At 38.8% G+C, this 20,140-nt stretch overlaps 1 protein-coding gene across 2 annotated transcripts in view; it reads left to right on the forward strand.

Moving 5' to 3' along the window:
- Nucleotides 1-20,140, forward strand: part of PRIM2 (DNA primase subunit 2) — a 278,477-nt gene that overhangs the window by 180,182 nt on the left and 78,155 nt on the right. For both annotated transcript variants that reach the window (XM_067753525.1, XM_067753526.1), the window contains exons 9-10: nt 1,719-1,791; nt 4,428-4,613. In XM_067753525.1, coding sequence (XP_067609626.1) covers nt 1,719-1,791; nt 4,428-4,613 — 259 coding nt within the window. The remainder of the gene's footprint in view (nt 1-1,718; nt 1,792-4,427; nt 4,614-20,140) is intronic.

Raw genomic sequence — 20,140 nt, forward strand, 5'->3', positions numbered from 1 at the left:
CTGTTAGTTAGGCAGGCCTGGCCTTATTAATACCATTTTATAAATGAGAATGTGCAGATTACCAGTTTGCCAAACCAATGATTTAAAGAACAAAAACAAAAGCAAGTCTTCAGACTCGTAGCTTATGCTGTTTTCATTGCCTTGTGTGTAAGACATATTGGAAAGTGAAATATGTTTTTATTTGGGGGGATTTCACTGAAACAATTCTCTGGTTGTGTTCTATATTAAAATGTAAAATATTAAAATTAAATGGCAGCTGTTGGTTTAACTTAGCATGAGTTTTGTGTGGCATGGCACTACTATGATAAAGGGAATGGATAGAGTCCAGTGATATGCTGTCAGAAATTTGTTACTGGAGGGAGAAATAATACCAAAGGCAAGAAGATGTGTTTTAGGTGCAGGATCATTCTGTGTCACTCTCTGGCATTCTGCTTGTCCTGCTCTCAGAGTGATTCTCAGGCCATTCTTAGCCCATGGAGGGAGGACTGTCGGAAGGGGACATCTACACTTGTGACAGTCTCCTTGCCAGTGGCTGCAACGTCCCGAGATATCCAGTAGTTTTGCTTCATAATCCGTACCCATTGTTTAATCAATAACCTGATTGATTGTAGGAATAACAGCCTTTCTACAGAGCATCTTGAAGGGTGTATGTTATCCAGCAGCAAGAAGCTATAGTGCTGAGCAGGTAGAAAGTAGAGCATCCGGAATCCCTTGTTATTGTAATGATACTTTACTCCAGAACTTCCCTTTAGTTGTGGAGTCTGCATAAACCACAGTTTGACTATGGTTTTCTATGTAACCTTGCACCAGTTCTTCGCCGCATGATCCCTGAATGTCTGCATCTGAGTCATTGTTGATGGAGCTACGGGTGTGGAGTTGTGTCAAGGAGATGATAATGTACACAGGTGGAGGGCTTTAGGTAGTATGTGCCATGTTATATTTCCTAATTTCTAAATAATACAAGAGGAAAATGTATCACAGGGAAGAGAATGGCATGGTATAGTGAAGAAACAGGAAGTTGGGAGTCAAAAAGTTTGAGTTCCTGCTGCACTGCTGACTTGCTGTCTCATCTAACAAGTTCCTCACTTCTCAAATGTAAAATAAACCTGCTCTGTTGGGGGTGTTGTGAGGATGTAATTAGAGGATATAGATAAGGACTCTTTGTATATGTAAAGTGCTGTTCATATGTTACTTATTTTAATGAATAGTGATTACCATATGTCCAGTCCTTTAACAAAAGGTATTTCAATTCTGACCTCCTGTTAACACTGCAGGGCAGGCACTGTCATCTCCATTTGACGGACAGGGATCCTGGGGTGTGGAGAGTCTAGGTGACTCACTCAAGGGCCTACTGAGTGATGACTCTGGATGTAAGCTCCCATTTATTCCTAGCTCTGCTGCCATGCTGTTTTATAAGGGGTCAGTGTGGGAGAGGTGTTAACTTTAACAACAACTTGCATATTGCTTCCAGGAAATGGAAATGGCACCCTAGATTAGGAATCGGGAGATCCAGATGAGCACTGCATTTCTGTATTAATTTTGGGAAAGTTACTTAAATGTATTCTATTAAATACCTTTAAAACACTTGGCTATGTTTTTCCTAAGGTATGTGTAAAATATCTTTGTGACTTTGTATCAGAATTTTAAAGATTTCCTTTGAAGTGATCAAAATATGTTTTACAAATCCTATTTTAATATTTTGTTCTTTTTATTTTTAGTCATTCGTACACTGGTCAAGACTACAGTACACAGGGAAATGTTGGGAAGGTTTCTTTAGATCAGATCGATTCGGTAAGCATCTCATCCTTTTAAACTTAAACCTTTGTCAGTGGAGGAAGCACAGATTTTCTTCAACCAAAGATTATTTTGTGGGTGGGGAGATGGGAGGGAATGTTATTTCATTGCTTGCCAATCATTTTTTAAAGAAATCCCATGTGCTATACATATGATTTTTTTTTTCATCATAGGAAAACCAAAATATCAGAAAATCATTTGTAGTCTGATAAAAACAGAATTTAATCAGTTTTCCAAAGGGGGAATTCTTTTTAAGTGATGACAACTAAATAGTGTTTATTGTTTATATTTAAATACCATATACATATAGTAAAGGAGAAATGTAAAATACTAAGTATATCCATTTGCTGGGGCTGTTGTAACAAAATACCACAGTCTGCGTGCCTTAAACAACAGAAGCTTATTTTCTCACAGTTCTGGAGGCGAGCATTCCATGATGAAGGTATCAGCAAGTTTGGTTTCTCCTGAGGCCTCTCTCCTTGGCTTCTAGGTGGCTGCTCATCCCCGTGTCTCTTCCTCTGCTTAGAAGGACCCCAGTCACCTTGGACCAGGGCCCCACTCCCATGAGCTCATTTAACCTTGATTACCTCCTTACAGGTCCCAGCTCTAAATACAGCCACATTCTGAGGTCGTGGGTTTAGGACTTGGCATGTAAATTTGAGGAGGATACAAAACGTATTCCATGACACTAAGGGTAGGCTCCCATCTTGTGTTGCCCCTAGATTAGTAGGCAGCTCATTTCAGCTTCACTTTGTGGCTCCATAGGGGAATGAAAGTGTGCACACGTTACCATACTTTTACTTTATAGAATTTCTCTTTAAGACATTGTAGAATTTCTGCATTACCCAAAAAAGGGAAACTGAGTCAGCCATAATTAATCTTTGTTTAGACAATTACCCAGTTACTTAAAATAAATTAAAAATACACAGGTGAGGTTTTAATGCTTGGAAACAAGAGTTATGATGGTGAGTAGGGGGAGACCCTGAGCTTTTGGAGTCTGGAATAAATAGGTCATCTTCCTATGAAAAATTATAATCAAGTAGAAGTTGTTACTGTGAAAGATGAAGAGGCTGCCTGGTCAGTCAAGGGAGCAAAATGAGACCTGCCGCTGCTCACGGGCAAAGTTGAACCTGCTGAGGAGCCCGTGAGAGGTGGGAGTTAAGTCTCAGGAGGATGCTTGAGGAGGTCAGGGAGAACACATTTGAGACCATAGATGAAAAAGGTTTCCTTTTAAATAAATAAATAAATGTATGTATGTATGTATGTATGGCTGCATTGGGGTTAGTTGCTGCGGTGAGCAGGGGCTACTCTGTTGCGGTGCGCGGGCTTCTCATTGCGGTTGCTTCTCTTGTTGCGGAGCACAGGCTCTAGGCTTGCGGACTCAATAGTTGTGGCATGCGGGCTCAGCAGATGTGGCTCGCAGGCTCTAGAGCGCAGGCTCATTAGTTGTGGTGCATGGGCTTAGTTGCTTTGTGGCATGTGGGATCTTCCCGGACCAGGGCTCGAACCCATATCCCCTGCCTTGGCAGGTGGATTCTTAACCACTGCACCACCAGGGAAGTCCAAAAAAGGTTTTCTTTTAATTGTTAATTTCTTTAACACATTTATTTGAATTCACATTTTGAGAACCATTTCTCTTATTTTTATGTTTTACTTTGTATTGGGGTTATTTTAAAAGTTCATCTGTGATTCACCAATTGTACTTTTGAACATTTATCCCAGGAAAATGAAATCTTAGGTTTACATGAAAACCTGTATACTCATTTGTTTGAAATAGCCCCAAACTGGATACAACCCAAATATCGTTCAACGAGTGAATGGTTAGACAAATGGTGTTATGTCCACACCATGGACTATTGCTCAGCAATTAAACAAAACGAGATATTGATACCTGCAACAACTTAGATGAATTTTGTGGGAATGCTGAGTAAAACGCCACTCTCAAAACGTTAAACTATATGATTCCATTTGTCTAACACTCTTGAAATGACAAAATTATGGAGACAGAGAACAATTAGTGGTTGCCAAGGGTTAGGGAATGGCGGGGGGAGGGTACAGAAGATGGGGGTTATAAAATGGAAACATGAGGGATCCTTGTGGTGGGGGATGCATGAACCTACACATGTGAAAAAATTACATAAAATTATATAGACATGTACACAGAAATGAACACGTGAGTGTAACTGAGAAAGTCTAAGACTAGTGTATATCAGTGTCAGTATCTTGGTTGTGATAATATACTACAGATTTGCAGGATATTACCTTTGGGGGATACCAGGTACATGACATCTCTTTGTATTATTTCTTACAACTGCATAGGAATCTACAGTTATCTCAAAAGAAAACGTTTAATTAAAAATTATAAAAAGAAAAGAAATAGGTGAAATAAATTTTAATAATATGTTTTATTCAATGCATTATATCTAAACTATTATCATTTTGACATGTAATCAATATTAAAATATTAATAAGAAAAAGAATTAATGTGTAATCACAGTGAGACAGTAATAACTTCCTTACGGTTTTTTGATTTTATTCCAATTAAACTGAATTTACGATTTGCAAATTAGATTGTTTTGCAACAAATATTGTGGGGGACCTGATAAATAACAAAATATTCTTTTTTCTTGTAGCTTTCTACCAAATCCTTCCCACCTTGCATGCGTCAGCTACATAAAGCCCTGCGGGAAAATCACCATCTTCGTCATGGGGGCCGCATGCAGTACGGCCTCTTCCTGAAGGGCATTGGCCTAACCTTGGAACAGGCATTGCAGTTCTGGAAGCAGGAATTTATCAGAGGAAAGATGGATCCAGACAAGGTAATTTTGAAAAATCAGAGCAGAAACTGAAATTCTAATTTGGTCTGAAGACTAAAAGTTTTGTTTTTTGAATATGCCCCCAAATGTAGTTGAAAATTCTGTAAGTGTGTCTACAGTTTCATTTAGGTAAAAGAAACTCACGTATTAATCTAGTAGTTGCTCAACAAAAGATTGGGAAAGTGGATTCAGTTTAAAGGGTAAGATCGAAACAGCAATGTAAGATGTAAAATAATGCTTGAATGAAGAATCGTCTTCTTGGTAGGTAAACTGCCAGTAGTTGTAATAACTGAAATTGCGTCTGAGTTGTATTTCTGTAGGAATGTGTGTGTGTGTGTGTGTGTGTATGTAATATGTATAGACATATATACATACATGCACATGTAATGTTATTTTCAGAACCGAGAAATGTTGAGAACAAATACAGTGAAAACAGTTTAGAATGCATCCTATTGTGTTATGTGGAATCTTTCACAAGGAATTTTTATTTATTTTTATAAATTTATTTATTTATATATTTATTTTTGGCTGCGTTGGGTCTTCATTGCTACACACGGGCCCTCTCCAGTGGCGGTGAGCGGGGGCTACTCTTCGTTGTGGTGTGCGGGCTTCTCATGGTGGTGGCTTCTCCCATTGCAGAGCATGGGCTCTAGGTGTGCTGCCCTCAGTAGATGTGGCATACGGGCCCAGCAGTTGTGGCTCTCGGGCCCCAGAGTGCAGGCTCAGCAGCTGTGGCGCACAGGCCCAGCCACTCCACTGCACGCGGGATCCTCCCGGACCAGGGCCTGAACCCGCGTCCCCTGCGTTGGCAGGCAGATTCTCAACCACTGTGCCACCAGGGAAGCCCATCACAGGGAATTTTTAGATAGACGTTTATCACTGTAAACCTGAGAACTGCCTTTAAATCTGTTCTTACTTCTCAGATTCCCACTCCTATTCCTTATTTCTCTTAAGTAGAACTAGCTAATAATGTTATGGTTTCTCGTCCCTTCTATGGCTTAGCACTGTGGGATGAAGCACATTTTTTATTGTTTATTTCTTGTTTGTTTCTTCTTAGGAAAGGTAAACTATAGGACAAAGAATATTTACCAAGTAAATTTTATAATGACACTTTATTATGTCTTGTATCAGTTTGCTCAGGCTGCCATAACAAAATACCACAGACCGGGTGCCTTAGACAACAGAAATATATGTCCTCACAGCTCTGGAGGCTGGAAGTACACAATCCAGGTGTGGGAGGATTTGGTTTCTCCTGAAGCCTCTTTCCTGGCTTCCAGCAGTTGCCTTCTTGGCTGTGTCCTCACGTGGCCTTTTCTCTGTGTGTCCACCTCTCTGGTTTTCCTTCCTCCTCTTAGAAGGACCCCAATCCTGTCGGATTAGAGTCCCACCATTATAACCTCATTTAACCTTCATTACCTCTTTAAATGCCCTATCTCCAAATACAGTCACATTGGGAGTTAGGGCCTCAACAGATGAATTTTAGGACACAGTTCAGTCCGTAACACGTCTCTAGCTTTATACTTTTTTAAAAAGTTCAGCCTCTTTTATAATATATTATAAAAAGCTCTTGCAGTTTTTACAGGTTTGTTTTAAAAACCGTTTTCATTGATAACTGTCCATAGAAGCTTAAATTTATCATTGAATAGAGTTTTCTTTAAACATGATTTTGGATAATGTTTATTAAATAGTAATAAATCAAATAATTCTGGATAATGTTATATTTTATTTTAAAGGTAACATATTCTGATTATAGGAAGTATGAAAAATACAGAAAATTTTCCCGTCATTGTCTCATTCATAAATAATTACTGTCAACATTTTAGCCTTTCTCTTTAGTCTAGATAGCTAGATATCATTGTTTTTTCCCATTAAAAAATTTGACATTCTATTGTGATCATTTTCCCAGGTTGTTGAATCATTTTTGAAAATATCATTTGTGTTAGTTGCATGACAACGCATCATTTGAAAGTGATATAAGTTGCTTAATCATTCCCCTATTATTGAACACTTGGTTGTGTCTATTTGACTTTGTCATAAATGTTATTGCAACCAATATCTTGAGCACATAAATCTGATTATAATTCAGATGTCCTCTGTATATGTTCACCAGGGAACCAGTTTACCTGGTGAAAAACTGTAGACGGTTTTGAAGTTTTGATGCATGCTATCATGCTATGAAATGACTGGAAAGGCTTTAAATTAGACTCTCATCAAGCTATGTGAGAACTTTGCTGTGTCACTGACATCATTATATGTTATTACTTGAAAATGTTTTTTGACCTTTTTATTAAGAATTTGATGTATTAAGTAGGTAGATGTGTTAGGGTTCTGCAGAGAAACAGAACCGATAGAATATGTGTGTGTGTGTGTGTGTGTGTGTGTGTGTGTGTGTGTGTGTGTGTGTGTGTGTGTGTGTGTGTGTGTACATGTGTACAGAAAGAGATGTAGTGTATGGAATGGCCCGTGTGATTATGGAGGCTGAGTCACCAAACTCTGTGAGCAGCAGGCTGGAGACCCAGGAAGAAAGAGCAGTGTTTCAGTTTGAGTTTGAAGGCAGGAAAAAATCCATGTCTGTGCTCATGGCCCTCAGGCAGGAGGAAATAACCTCTTAGTCGCAGGAGGGTTGGCCTTTTTGTTCCATTCAGGACTGCAGAGGATTGGATGAGACACACCCGCCCTCAATGGGGGAGGCATCTGCTCTGCTCAGTCCAACAATTCAGATGTTAACCTTGTCTAGAAACACCCTCACAGACACACCTGAAATAACGTCTGACTGGAGTTCTGGGCACTCTGATGGTCAAAAAATTAACTGTCACAGTAGATAAGTATTTATGAGCTATGGTTTTGAACTGAAGAGAGAGAGAAGTTGAGGTAGCATTTTAGCTTGGTTTGTGCTGTAACTAAGCGGGGAAAAGAGGAGCGTGAGATATGGGAAAGCTTGATCTGGGTGCCAGGCCTTTGGCTTGTGCGTCTGTTCACTGACCGCCCTCTTTTGTGTGTATCTGGGATGGCCTCCTATCAATGTCATCAGTATTTCGTTATTTTTAAACCTATGTGTTTGAAAATTTTTTTCAAATGGGGTTTTTATTTTATAATGTAAAAGTAGTTTTTTTGAAATATTATTGTAAAAGAAAATCAATATTTTTTACCTTTCTAGATAATACATAACAGTCTATATTTTCATTAGCTTATTATTGATTACAGCAAATGTATTATTTTGACTAAAAGGTTTTAACATACACTTATGATTTACTGTCTGTTTAGTGTTCTGTTGTTACAGTCTGTTTTTGTAAATAAACATTCATATTTTTCTCAATTATATCTTCTTACGTATTTTTCCAATGAAATGTAATTTAGTATCCTTTTATGAAAATATTCTCTTCAACTTAATAATTGTACCTACTTGTTAAATGGTACATACCATTAAAAATACTCTTTAGAGGTGTAGAAAATTGATTTCTTAAAATACTATTTATAGAGAATGGTTATGGAGGATATTTTAGACATTTTTTGTAGTGCTCTAATTAAAAGACTTGATGTTGAACCCAGGAATGACTTGGCACATTCACTTCTGTTGAATAGCTTATTTCCTGACAGTGGAGGATATTTTTGAGGTGATTTAGTCATTGTCAACTGGACTTCTTCTTTACTGTGGTTTCCCAGATGACCATATGTCTGATTTCTTTCTCTTTACAGTCATGCCCTCATTGTAACTTATTTGAGATACATTGCTATGTGCATCTGAGTAAAACTTATGGGTACCTTGCCATTTCTTTCGAGGTAGCAGGAAGCAGTCAGTACTTCCAGCACTTTTGAGCTGTAACTCTTCGCCCCAGCTACACTGCCTAGAACTGAACATTTCTTCTGCCTAACTCCTTTCCAGAAATTAAGCTTTGTTCCTTGTAAATTGACTGCCTGAGCAGTGACTGTCTCTTTCTCTCATCTTCCTTGCTTGGTTTGTTGCAGGCATTTATTTAGTTGTTTGTTTGTTTGTTTTAAAAAAAACTTTGAATACTTTTCTCTCTAAGGTTTTACTTAATGTTGGAGGGGAATTTGTTGTCTGTATTGTAAAATAATCTAAAACTGTATGTATTAGTTTTTGTAACTGTCATCCAGAGTGTATTAAAGTAGCATGTTCCTAGATACCCCTTATTAAGGATAAGCAATTTTCGTATTATAATCTACAAATTCTTGTTTTCTCTTATAGTCAGTTTGTGTGTGTGTGTGTGTGTGTGTGTTTGCAGAGGGGCTGCGATACACAGCTTGTGGGATGTGGGATCTTAGTTCCCCAACCAGGGATTGAATCTGGGCCCTTGGCAGTGAGAGTCCTAACCACTGGACCGCCAGGGAATTCCCTCTTATAGTCAGTTTTGAATAGTAATAATGCGATTGTGGAAGCAGCTGAAGGTTCTGATGCTCACTGTTAGTTATTGTTTGTTAGGAATTCGATGTACTAAGTCCCTCTGTGTATGTAAGAAGTAGCCATCTGTCTGTAAAATGCTTACTCAGAGTTGTTAGTTTGGAATGGTTATTTTTCTGTTCTTTTAAAACTATTTTCAGACTAGCGTACACATGCCAGTAGATGGTATTAATAACATGTAGAGGTGCTACCTTATATGGCTCCTAGTGACTTGCTACTAGGTTATGCTCTTATAATTTTGGGCACTTCTCATGTTTATTTATTTATTTATTGTTTATTATTTATTTATTGTTTATTTGTTTATCACCTGCAATTAGAATAAAACTATAGAGAAGCAGATATCTTGTCTATCTTGTTCACTGCTTCATGTTCAAGCACCTAGAACATACCTGACTCATAGGAGGAACTCAATAAATGTTTTTGAATGAAGTAATAAGTCCCCATAAAAGTAAATACACAGAAAACTAGAAAACTTGGTCCATTTTCCCCAAATTCCTTCACATAAATTAGAGCATAGTACTATACAGTGATTTGTTAATGTGCTGTTATTCCATTTGTAGTGAAGTTGAACTTGAATGAAACCAAGAATTTTAGTGTAACCTGAAATTTGCAATAGAAGTTATCGATTTATAGATTAAAAGGGACTTCTCATCATTGGCTTGCCCAGGAGTCCATGGCATAAAAAGGTTAAGAGCCCTTAAAGTTTATCATAGGAGAGGATAGGGCTTCTAGTTTATTGTCTGACACTTAGTTCGTTGTTCATTAATTGCAGTTTTCATTTTTTTCTGCTATATTAGGAATAAAATGCCTATATTGATCTACCTTCATTGAATTTTGTACATGTCATCTTTATAACTTATCAAATTATAGTATTTATGTTTGCATGTGTGTCTTAAGAGTGGATTCTGAGTGACTTGAATGCAGGGACTGTGATTTTTCCATTTTGGGTCTCGAGGACTTAGCACAAGACCTGGCAGCTCTTAGATGTTTGCTGGACACATGGTCAGTTCTGCCAAATTTTTAAAAAGTGGTTTTCAGTATGAGAAAATAAATCCGTTTTGTTTCTTTTTAGATAGAGGTATATTTCTAACAAGTTATAAAATATTAATAGTCGTTTTAGTATTTTAGCCAAATTTGTTCTCCTCCATCTGTTTTTCTAAATCAGAATATAGGTTGGAAAAATACACAACTATATAAGAAGTGGTAACCAGTTATTACTACTCAATGTCCAGAAATACAGTATATACTCAGTTACTAATATTTAACTAATACATTAGTCAAGTTGTGATTTTTATTAAAAATACAAAGAAGTGTGTGTGTGTGTGTGTGTGTGTGTGTGTGTGTGTGTCTAGACGAACGTACATATTCCATCTAATTTGTGTCCATCACTCACCTGACTTGCACTGAGTGTTGACCATGGACGGGTGCTGTTCTAGACACACTGTAGTAAAAGACACAGCCATTATTTATGAGGACTTTACAGTCTCCTGGAAAAAAACAGATAAATACAAACATACAAATTCAGTAAGATAATTATGGGATAGAGGTGGTCATGGGATTCTATAGCAGAACAGAGGAGGGAGCTAGCTGACTGAGAGAAGAGTTGTGGAGTGTGTCAGTCAGGAGGTTATATTTGCCGGGTGAAGTTAGGGAGTTCTCCAGAGAAAGAAGGGAATTCCGTGTGGCGGGGGACCTTGGATGAGCGAGTGTAGCCCATCTTGTAGGTGGTGGGAACTGAACTGTGAAAGTGTACTTGTGGCAGAGATGATTCTGCAGATGTAGGCTTTTTTTTTCTTTAATGTAATTACTAAGAATAGAAGGATTAGTAGCCAGTAGGAAGTGGTCTTGCTAGATAAATGACTGCCAACTTGGACCAGCTATGTAGGGTCATTGATAACTGTAATTTTAAAGATACATAATTTAATATCTTTGAATATTCACTAAAATTGTATAATCAATCTGAGCTGCTATGAAAGTTTACTGACAGAAAGAAAATAGTATGGACAAGGTTTCCACTTACAATCCCACTTGGTTCAAATGAATTTGGCTTCTTTAAATATGGATTTTAGATTATATGGGCCAACATTGATTTTTTAAAAGCCTTTTGCTTTAAGATTTTAATCTATTTGGTAATAGGGTAAGTTGAGAGATAGAAGTAACCAGAACACAATTATGTGACACAATGGTGAAAAGTAGAGTGTCAGTGAGGTGATGTGGAGATGGGAAGTTATTAGAGGGGACCATGCTGGAGGAGGTTTGGTGAAGATCAGTCTCGAATCGGGGTTTGAAGGAAGTGATGGTGGATCCCAATCTCCTAATTCATTCCCCCCAACCCACTTTGCCCCCTTGGTGTCCATACGTTTGTTCTCTACATGTGTGTCTATTTCTGCCTTGCAAACCAGTTCATCTATACCATTTTTCTAGATTCCACATATATGTGATATTTGTTTATCTCTTTCTGACTTACTTTACTCTGTATAACAGTCTCTAGGTCCATCCACGTCTCTACAAATGACCCAGTTTCGTTCCTTTCTGTGGCTGAGTAATATTCCATTGTATATATGTACCACATTTTCTTTATCCATTTGTCGATGGACATTTAGGTGCCTTCCATGACCTGGCTCTTGTAAATAGTGCTGCAGTGAATATTAGGATGCATGTGTCTTTTTGAATTATGGTTTTCTCTGGGTATATGCCCAGTAATGGGATTGCTGGGTAGTATGTTAGTTCTATTTTTAGTTTTTTAAGGAACCTCCATACTGTTCTCCCTAGTGGCTGTATCAATTTACAGTCCCACCAGCAGTGCAAGAGGGTTCCCTTTTCTCCACAGTCTCTCCATCAATTGTTGTTTGTAGATTTTCTGATGATGCCTATTCTAACTGGTGTGAGGTATATACCTCGTTGTAGTTTTGATTTGCATTTCTCTAATAATTAGTGATATTGAGCATCTTTTCATATGCCTCTTGGCCATCTGTATGTCTTTGGAGAAATGTTTATTTAGGTCTTCTGCCCATTTTTAGATTAGGTTGTTTGTTTGTTTAATATTGAGCTGCATGAGCTGTTTATATATTTTGGAGGTTAATCCTTTGTCCGTTGATTTCTTGGCAAATATTTTCTCCCATTCTGAGGGTTGTCTTTTCATCTTGTTTTTAGTTTCCTTTGCTGTGCAAGAGCTTTGAAGTTTCATTAGGTCCCATTTGTTTATTTTTGTTTTTATTTCCATTACTCTAAGAGGTGGGTCAAAAAAGATCTTGCTGTGATTTATGTCAAAGAGTGCTCTTCCTGTGTTTTCTTCTAAGAGTTTTATGGTGCCTGGCTTTACATTTAGGTCTTTAATCCATTTTGAGTTTATTTTTGTGTATGGTGTTAGGGAGTGTTCTAATTTCATTCTTTTACATGTAGCTGTCCAGTTTTCCCAGCACCACTTACTGAAAAGGCTGTCTTTTCTCCATTGTATATCCTTGCCTCCTTTGTCATAGATTAGTTGACGATAGGTGTGTGGGTTTATCTCTGGGCTTTCTGTCCTGTTCCATTGATCTATAACCAATTCTTTATTTTTGTCAGCTGGTTCGGGGGTTGTTGTGAGTTTTGGTTGTTGTTATTTTTCAATCTCTGCTTTCAGACTTCTTTGTGGACCTGACCTGTCAGTATATTTGAATACCATTTTTATTTGGGTGCATATTGTAGTAGAGGGTAAGAGATTCTAGTATTAAAACATCAACCATTTCCAGAGAACATTCTGTTGTTATGAGTGATCTTGTAGCAAACTAACTGCGTTAGGGTATACTTTACTCCCAAAATATTAGCTTCATAATGTAGGATTTTAATCTTAGATTTAATTGTATTGAGTGTGAATATTTATGATATATTAAAAATTTAATAATAAAGCTTTTTCAGTGGGGATTGGGGACATTTGAAAAATGCACTTAGGCATCAGATAGGATTCTTTGAATTTGTGAGTGATTCTACAAGAGATATTCAAAGCTTTGAATGTCTTATTATTTAAATAATTTCTGAGATTACTGAAATAAATGCACCTGTGCTTTATGCAAATAAAATATATTTAATGAATCATAGTACAGTTTTATGCAAGTTTTTCTTAGTTGTAATTATAATTTACATGCCAGTCTCCCTGAGAAAAAGCCTCACCTTGTTTGCAAGAGATAAAATTAATCAAACCTCTGTGGAAAGCATGAAGAAACATAGCACTAAAATATTCTTTCAGTTGGAACTTGGATATTAAATCCCTTCAGCCACTAGCTTTGCTAAGAGTTAAATTGAGCTGTATAATTCTGCTCATAAATTCAAAGCAATGTGTCCTCTTAATCAGATTGCTCATAGAGCTGTTGTCTGAATTGCTTTGACCTGACTCTTTTGGACGTTAAGCACACCATAGATCATGTATGTGTGATGTAGCTGAGTTCCTGTCCCTGGTGAGGGTGTACCCGAGGTCTACTACGTGTTGTTATAATTGGGTCAGGCAACGTTTAGCATTGTGAAAACGCTTATTTTTTATCCCAGAATCCAGCTCACATCATGACTTAGAGCAGACCTGTGTCATTAATAATGGACTACCAAAGGATTAAGTATTTAGCTGGCAGTGTGTGCGTATACGAAGCATATTTATCACTGGGTTTTTCTTTTTAAGACCAGTGGTTCTCCCAGGACCCTGACCAGCAATATCAGCTTCAGCACCATTTGGGGATTTGTCAGAAATGCTGACTCTCAGAATCAGACTCTGGAGGCAGGTCCAGAGCTGGTGGTTTCCCAAATCTCCAGGTGAAATCGACGCACACTGAAGGTTGAGAATCATCTTTTAGATGTTGCCCTCATAGAAACCTAAGTGGCCATTAGCTTATCAAAATAGAGGCATTGTAAATCTTCAGCTGTTTGTTCTCCTGTCTGTTTCTGTTGTGATTTGAGTGTAATGTTGTCCTTTATCAATAGCCTACACTGAACGTCAGGCTATATTTGAAGCCCCACTGCGTGTCAGGTACTAGTCAGTACTAAGTGAATACGTGCAGCAGAGTTCCTCGGCTGGTGCCCTGCTGCTGAATTTCCAGTACACTCGATGGTGACCCCGTGGGCCCTTCAGGGAGCTAGGCTGGGCCTGGGGTACTCAGTGTTAGTTGCCTTCAACTGTGAGTAGCTTCTTCCATTTATTCTAGAGCGCTTTACAAATATCATTTTATATGTGCTTATATGAAAAAGGTCGGAAAAGAACTAATATAGAGTACAGAATTGGAGTCAGACTGAGTTCATGGTTAGTTCCACTGTATACACACTTTGGCAAATTACCTGGTATGTGTCCTCATCTATAGAATGTGGACAGTAATTATGTATACATCTGTGGATATATAGATATATCCCTATATACATTTGATTGATGTAGTGAGGATTCGGTAAAGACTTAGCACAGATTCTCACATGTAGTAAGCGCTAGCTCTTCTTATTCTAGGACTTCCAAGGAAGGAGAAGTTAGCTTGATGCAGAGTAATCAGTAAAGTTTCCACTGGTAGAATAGAATCTGTGCTGCCTTATTAAGGCTACATGTAACCTAGACTGGAGAGGAAGGTTGGGGGAAAGAAGGGTACTGGGGACCAAATTCCAGCAGAGATGTTGGGCTGGACAAAAACTTCGTTTGGGTTTTTCTGTAACATCTTATGGAAAAACCCAAACGAACTTTTTGGCCAACCCAATAGTTTGTTTCGGGAAACGTTCAAGGGATTTAGACTAATGGAGTGTATTTCAGGCCGTTCTTGGGAACTCTTAGGTTCCAGAGCAAAGAGGGCAGAAGTTTACAGGGAAGACTGAGGTGTTTGATTTCTGTCCCCACTTTAACAAGTGTATTTGTACCTTTGTTTACTTTTATATGCTTGGAGTCTGTATAACATTTTACTTAAAAGGAGGATTTTCCTACTTAAAAATGTTTACAAAATACTATCGTAGTTTATTTGTGTTGTAGAATTTAGGAAAGTAGGAGATGAGAGAGAAAAAGGAGAAAGAGGGAGATTAGTGCACGAATAGAGTTGCTTTAAATGAACCTTGTTTTTAGTCAAGAGAAAGCCACTAGAGAGTGTTAAACAGGAGAGAATTGTTTTTTCAGAAGATAATCTGGAAGTGGTGTGCAACCTTGAGACAGGGAGAGACCAGGTCAGGTCTTCTTATGGTAAGATTGGAACAAAGTAGAGAAGGTGGGTCCAGGAAATGTTCAGGGAACAGTTCGCCAGACAGCCAGAGGGCCGTCGGCCTACGGGTAACAGGAAGGTGGTGGGGAGCTCTGTGAGCACAGGTCGTGGGTGGGGCTGACAGGTCTGGGATCAGAGTCTAGAGAAATGGGTCACGAGTTTGGTTTTATTGAATTTGAATTGATGTCCAAGAAGAAATTCTTCTTGGTTGATTGGTTGGCTTATCTGTTCCTTTCTTCCTCTGTGATTCTTTATGGAACCCTCAGAGTGTGAAAGCTCTGTCCTGTGAGAGGAAATGTGGAGGAGATGTGGATTTGAGAGTCATTCGGACACAATTGGGAGAAAAGCCTTTTGCAGGTAAATGAACTGGCAGATGGATAGTGTAGAGGAATATAGAGAGCAGAGGCTCAACTTTGAGGAATACCTGCCATTTGGGGTAGAAATGGAGGAGCCTGATGTGAGACCTGAATTACCAGAAATACTGGAGAGAAGGAGAGAATAGTCTGGAGTCCTGGCACTAAGGAAGAGGTGGCTTTCAGAAGTAAGATGTTCTTGCTACTCTTAGTATAGATGGTGTTTTTAGGAAGTTACGTCTAAGAAAAGTACAGAACAGCAGACAGATTTCCTAGTCTTAATGACAGATGAGGAAATAGAGGCAACAGAAATAGAGTGTCTAGAAGCCTAAGAAGTCAGGAAGACAAGAAATGGAACTGTTAGCTGTAACAGATGCCTGTGCGGAGTGAGGTTAACTTCACGTGGGGTGGGCATGAGCAGTGGGCTCCTGGAGATGCAGGAGGAGCTGGGGATGAGCGAGGAGTGAGACCTGAGGCAATGAGAAGGTCATTTGTGAACGTATATTTATAGTGTGATTATTATATAGTGTGAATCCCCTCCTTTGAGGCTCCCTGAGAACAGGGACTGTCTGTCCTTTCCCCCTACCCCGTGCACTCAGCATTTGGCTCGGTGCCTGGAAGGTTGTAGACAGTTAATAAAATGTGTTGAATGAAGGAACGAGATGTGTAAGGAGTTAAGTGAGGATATTTTTCCGAGACCTGCAGGTTTTATGAGAGATTTTAAGTTGATAAAGAAGTGTTGGAAGGAAGAAAGTGGAGCTGGGGAGGCTCGTGCCTACTGCCCATCTTTCAAGTTAAGGAAGTGGGAGATCACTTACCAGAAGGATCTGGTGCTGTCAGGGCTTGAGGAAAATTGAAGAAAGTGTAGAATAACACCTTCCGGACCTGTACAAGCAAAGGAGTTCACCTACGATAAATACAGAGATTGAAAAGCTGCAGAATGAGTCCAGTTTGACTGCTTACTGAGTGCCTCACATTTGCCAGGAACCATAATTAATACTTTACACACATCCTCTTAAAACAATCCTAGGAGATGGGTGTTATCTATTATTTAAGTCTCGCTTACTGATGAGAAAACCGTGCTAGACCATAAATTTATATTGACTAAGTCAGCACTGTTACATTGCTTTCTCTAGCAATCCTTGTGGCTGGCGAGCGGAAGCAGACAGGGCAGAAGGTAACATTTACGCAGGTTTAGGAACTGGTAACACAGGCATGCTGTCACTCAGTCCTTTCCATGTTCCTTATTTCGTTTAATCTTACAACAACACTGCGAGATAAATACCCTCCGTTTATGGAGAGTTTAATGATTTTTATTCAGGCGGCAGAGGTGGTACTTGAGAAGACCTGAGTTAGAACCCAGGTCTGTTTTATTCCAGACCATGTGCTTTCCCCAGCACTCTCAGGAGGAACAGGCGTGTTGTGTAGAAGGTGGGCATGTCTGACCAGCCGTGTAAACCCAAGAGGGCACAGCTTAGAACAGAGGTTTACAGTTCTGTGTCTAATCACCAGAGCTGCAATCACATACATCATCATTAAAAAGGGGACAACAGTAACACCTACTAAAATATTGCAGAGAAATAAGAATATGCATGAACTACTGTGTAATATATAAAGTACTAAGCCATTATTAGTAATAATTTTTAAAAATTGATAAGTGGGTTAGTCTATAATCATTCATATGTTTTCTCCATGTATTTGTAAGTTAACTTGTGGACACAAACTTTAGTTTAATTGGTTATGGTTTTGGCTTTTCTTTCAAAGAAAATTTTGTTTTGCTTGAATATTCACATTAGCTATATCCTAGGAAAGTAATTGGAATGTAATAAAAAGTAGTTTCTAGCAAAAGTAGTCTAATCTTTATCACTATTGATCTTGAGTAGCAATTTAAAGGTACCCTTAGCAGTTACCAAGTCTCTAGAATGTATTTTTTAAAGTTTTATTCGATGAAATTTCTGTTATATTCTCTCTTCTCAGTATTTTAATGTATAATAAAGATGTATGCATGTTAAGGGTTTAACTCTTATCTCCATGCTTTCCATTGCATTTGGAATACAAATTCTAGATAACACAGTATAAGAATTAATATTTAAACATTGACTTGAAAGGTTGGACTTGCTTTCATGAATTGTCAAGAGGCTAGCTAGTCAAATGTTCAATTAAATTATGTATTGTGTTAAATCTATCAGAATAAAATGGGTGTTATTATCCTTTCCTCCCAACACTATTCTGGTGAAAAGTAACTTTAGTAATAAACTGCTTTTGCTGTCCTACTCCAAATGCTTTCAATTCTTAAATTATGAAAATGAGATAAAAGGTAGAAGACTTCAACTTTAATCATTCATTTATAACTGTTGTCTTCTCAGTGATACCTTATGGATTATGTTGTATTAAAATGACATTTTACCCAACATTTTAAAAGGTAGGCTAAATTTTTGTTCTTAATATGTGCAGTGCTCTTAAGAAAAAATGACAATGAGAAGGTACTAATTTAAGGTTTCACAGAGTCTGTTCTGGTAGTAAATTGACTACAGATAAATTGGGTATGTGTAAACTCCAAAATGGGTTAGACTTCAGATGCTAGGGGATTTTTTTCTCCAGAAGTTTTATTAAAGTCAGGAATCTCGAGGGCTCGAAATGTGGAGAAGAATGTACACTTGGCTTTCTTCAACAACCCACACTATGTCTTTATCACCCATCGTGTTCCTATAAATCTTTCTTGATTTATTTTTTCTTGTTTTTGCTTAAAAAAAAATTACTTGGCACCATCTTTCCAGTTAGTTTACTTCTTGGTAAAGTAGGATTTCATTTTATTTTCAAAATAACCAGATAGCTATATTGCCCCTTTAACAACATGCATTTCTCTTTATAGTGAGAGATTGTGAGTTCCTAGGGTTGTGGGGACCCAGAGGATGTTTGAACTTTAATGGTGCAGTTGTTGTATGCAGCTCAGTGAGAAGAGTAGGAATCCTAACCAGGTAAGGAACAGAGGGATGTTTACTCAAGGAGAGGTCTGCATGGTCCATGTTTTGGACTGGCAAGAGTGCCATCTTTTAAGGGAAGCACCGGTTTAAGTGAGAATATAGGTTCAGAGAAGAATGAGGCATCGGATGCTCAGGTTAAAAAATCTGAATGGTGAGAGTGATGTTGATGAGGCCTCTAAGAAGTAGATTGCTTTTTGACTTAGGAGCCTTAGGATAATCTTGTCATTTTCTTTTGTACTATCCCAGATCTGCCCAAGCCTACCTGTGTTAAGACTGTTTTATTTTTCCATTTAACAAATATTTATTGTTATTCTGGGACCTACTTGTCCCAGAACCTCTTTTAGATTACCAGAGGTACAGCAGTGAACAAAACAAGACAAAAATATCAACCCTCTGGAGTTTATATTCTGGTGAGGGGAGATACAATAAACAAAGAAGTAAATTATGTATTAGTTGGTGATAAATGCTATGGAGAAAATTTTACAGGGAGAAGACAGGGAATGTAGGGTTTCTTTTTTTGTTTTCTTTGCACTCTGCGGCATGCGAGATCTTAGTTCCCTGACCAGGGATCGAACCCACACCCCCTGCATTGGAAGCACAGAGTCTTAACCCCGCAGAGAAGTCCCGCAAGGAATAGAGTTTTGAATAGTAGTCAGGGAAGGTTTAAACAAAAGGTGACATTTTACGCACAACTTGAGTTTTGCATAAGAGCTCTGTGTTTGGCCTGGTTATTTAAGTCTTAGTGGGATCTGAATGAGCAAACGTCAGTCCTCACCACTTTACAATGAAGAAAACTTGAGTCAAGGAAAACTGTCCACATTCACCCAGAAATCCAGACCCTGGATCTTAGAGCCTTGGCTGTGGTGATGTGGATCTCTGTGAGCTGAGCTGCAGTGCAGCCAGAGCCAACCAGAAAGTCAGGGCTTGAGGAAAGGCCAGCAGGAGACAATGGGGTGCCCTTAGGGACGGAGGCCTGGGCGAGCCTGGGAGAGGACCGTCACACACCCAGCCTGCAGTAAGCTCAGTGCATCTTGAGTTTCAGCCAGGGAAGCAGTGCCACACCCTTTGTTTTGGAGGGTGATGGTTTAAAAGGAGGTACCAAGCTTCATGATCACTCTGGGACTGATTGGGGCAGACTCTCTTGCCCTCAGCCCTTTGATCCCAGTAACCTAGTAGGATGAGTAAGCAAGACTTCATCACACATAGCCCTGAGGATCCCGTGATTTAGTCAAGGTCCTAAACCTTGAGAGGGAGAAAGGTGATTTTCCTACTAGAATCTCAAAAGAATTGCTGCCTATCTTTTTATCCCCACTGGAAATGTTGCAGGAAAGGGAACCCCTTCCAAGGCCTGAGGTGGGTTCTTGTCTAACACTCAGAAATGAATTGTCTGAGGAGACACACGTGCTGGCAAAGCAAGAGATTATTGGGAAGGGGCACCTGGGCGGAGAGCAGCAGGGTAGGGGAACCCAGGAGAACTACTCTGCCACGTGACTCACAGTCTCAGGTTTTATGGTAATGGGGTTAGTTTCCGGGTTGTCTCTGGCCAGTCATCTTACTTGGCCCATATTTGGTCTGACTCAGGGTC

Source organism: Pseudorca crassidens, chromosome 10 (genome assembly GCF_039906515.1).
Source record: "Pseudorca crassidens isolate mPseCra1 chromosome 10, mPseCra1.hap1, whole genome shotgun sequence".
NCBI classification, from domain to species: Eukaryota; Metazoa; Chordata; class Mammalia; order Artiodactyla; family Delphinidae; genus Pseudorca; species Pseudorca crassidens.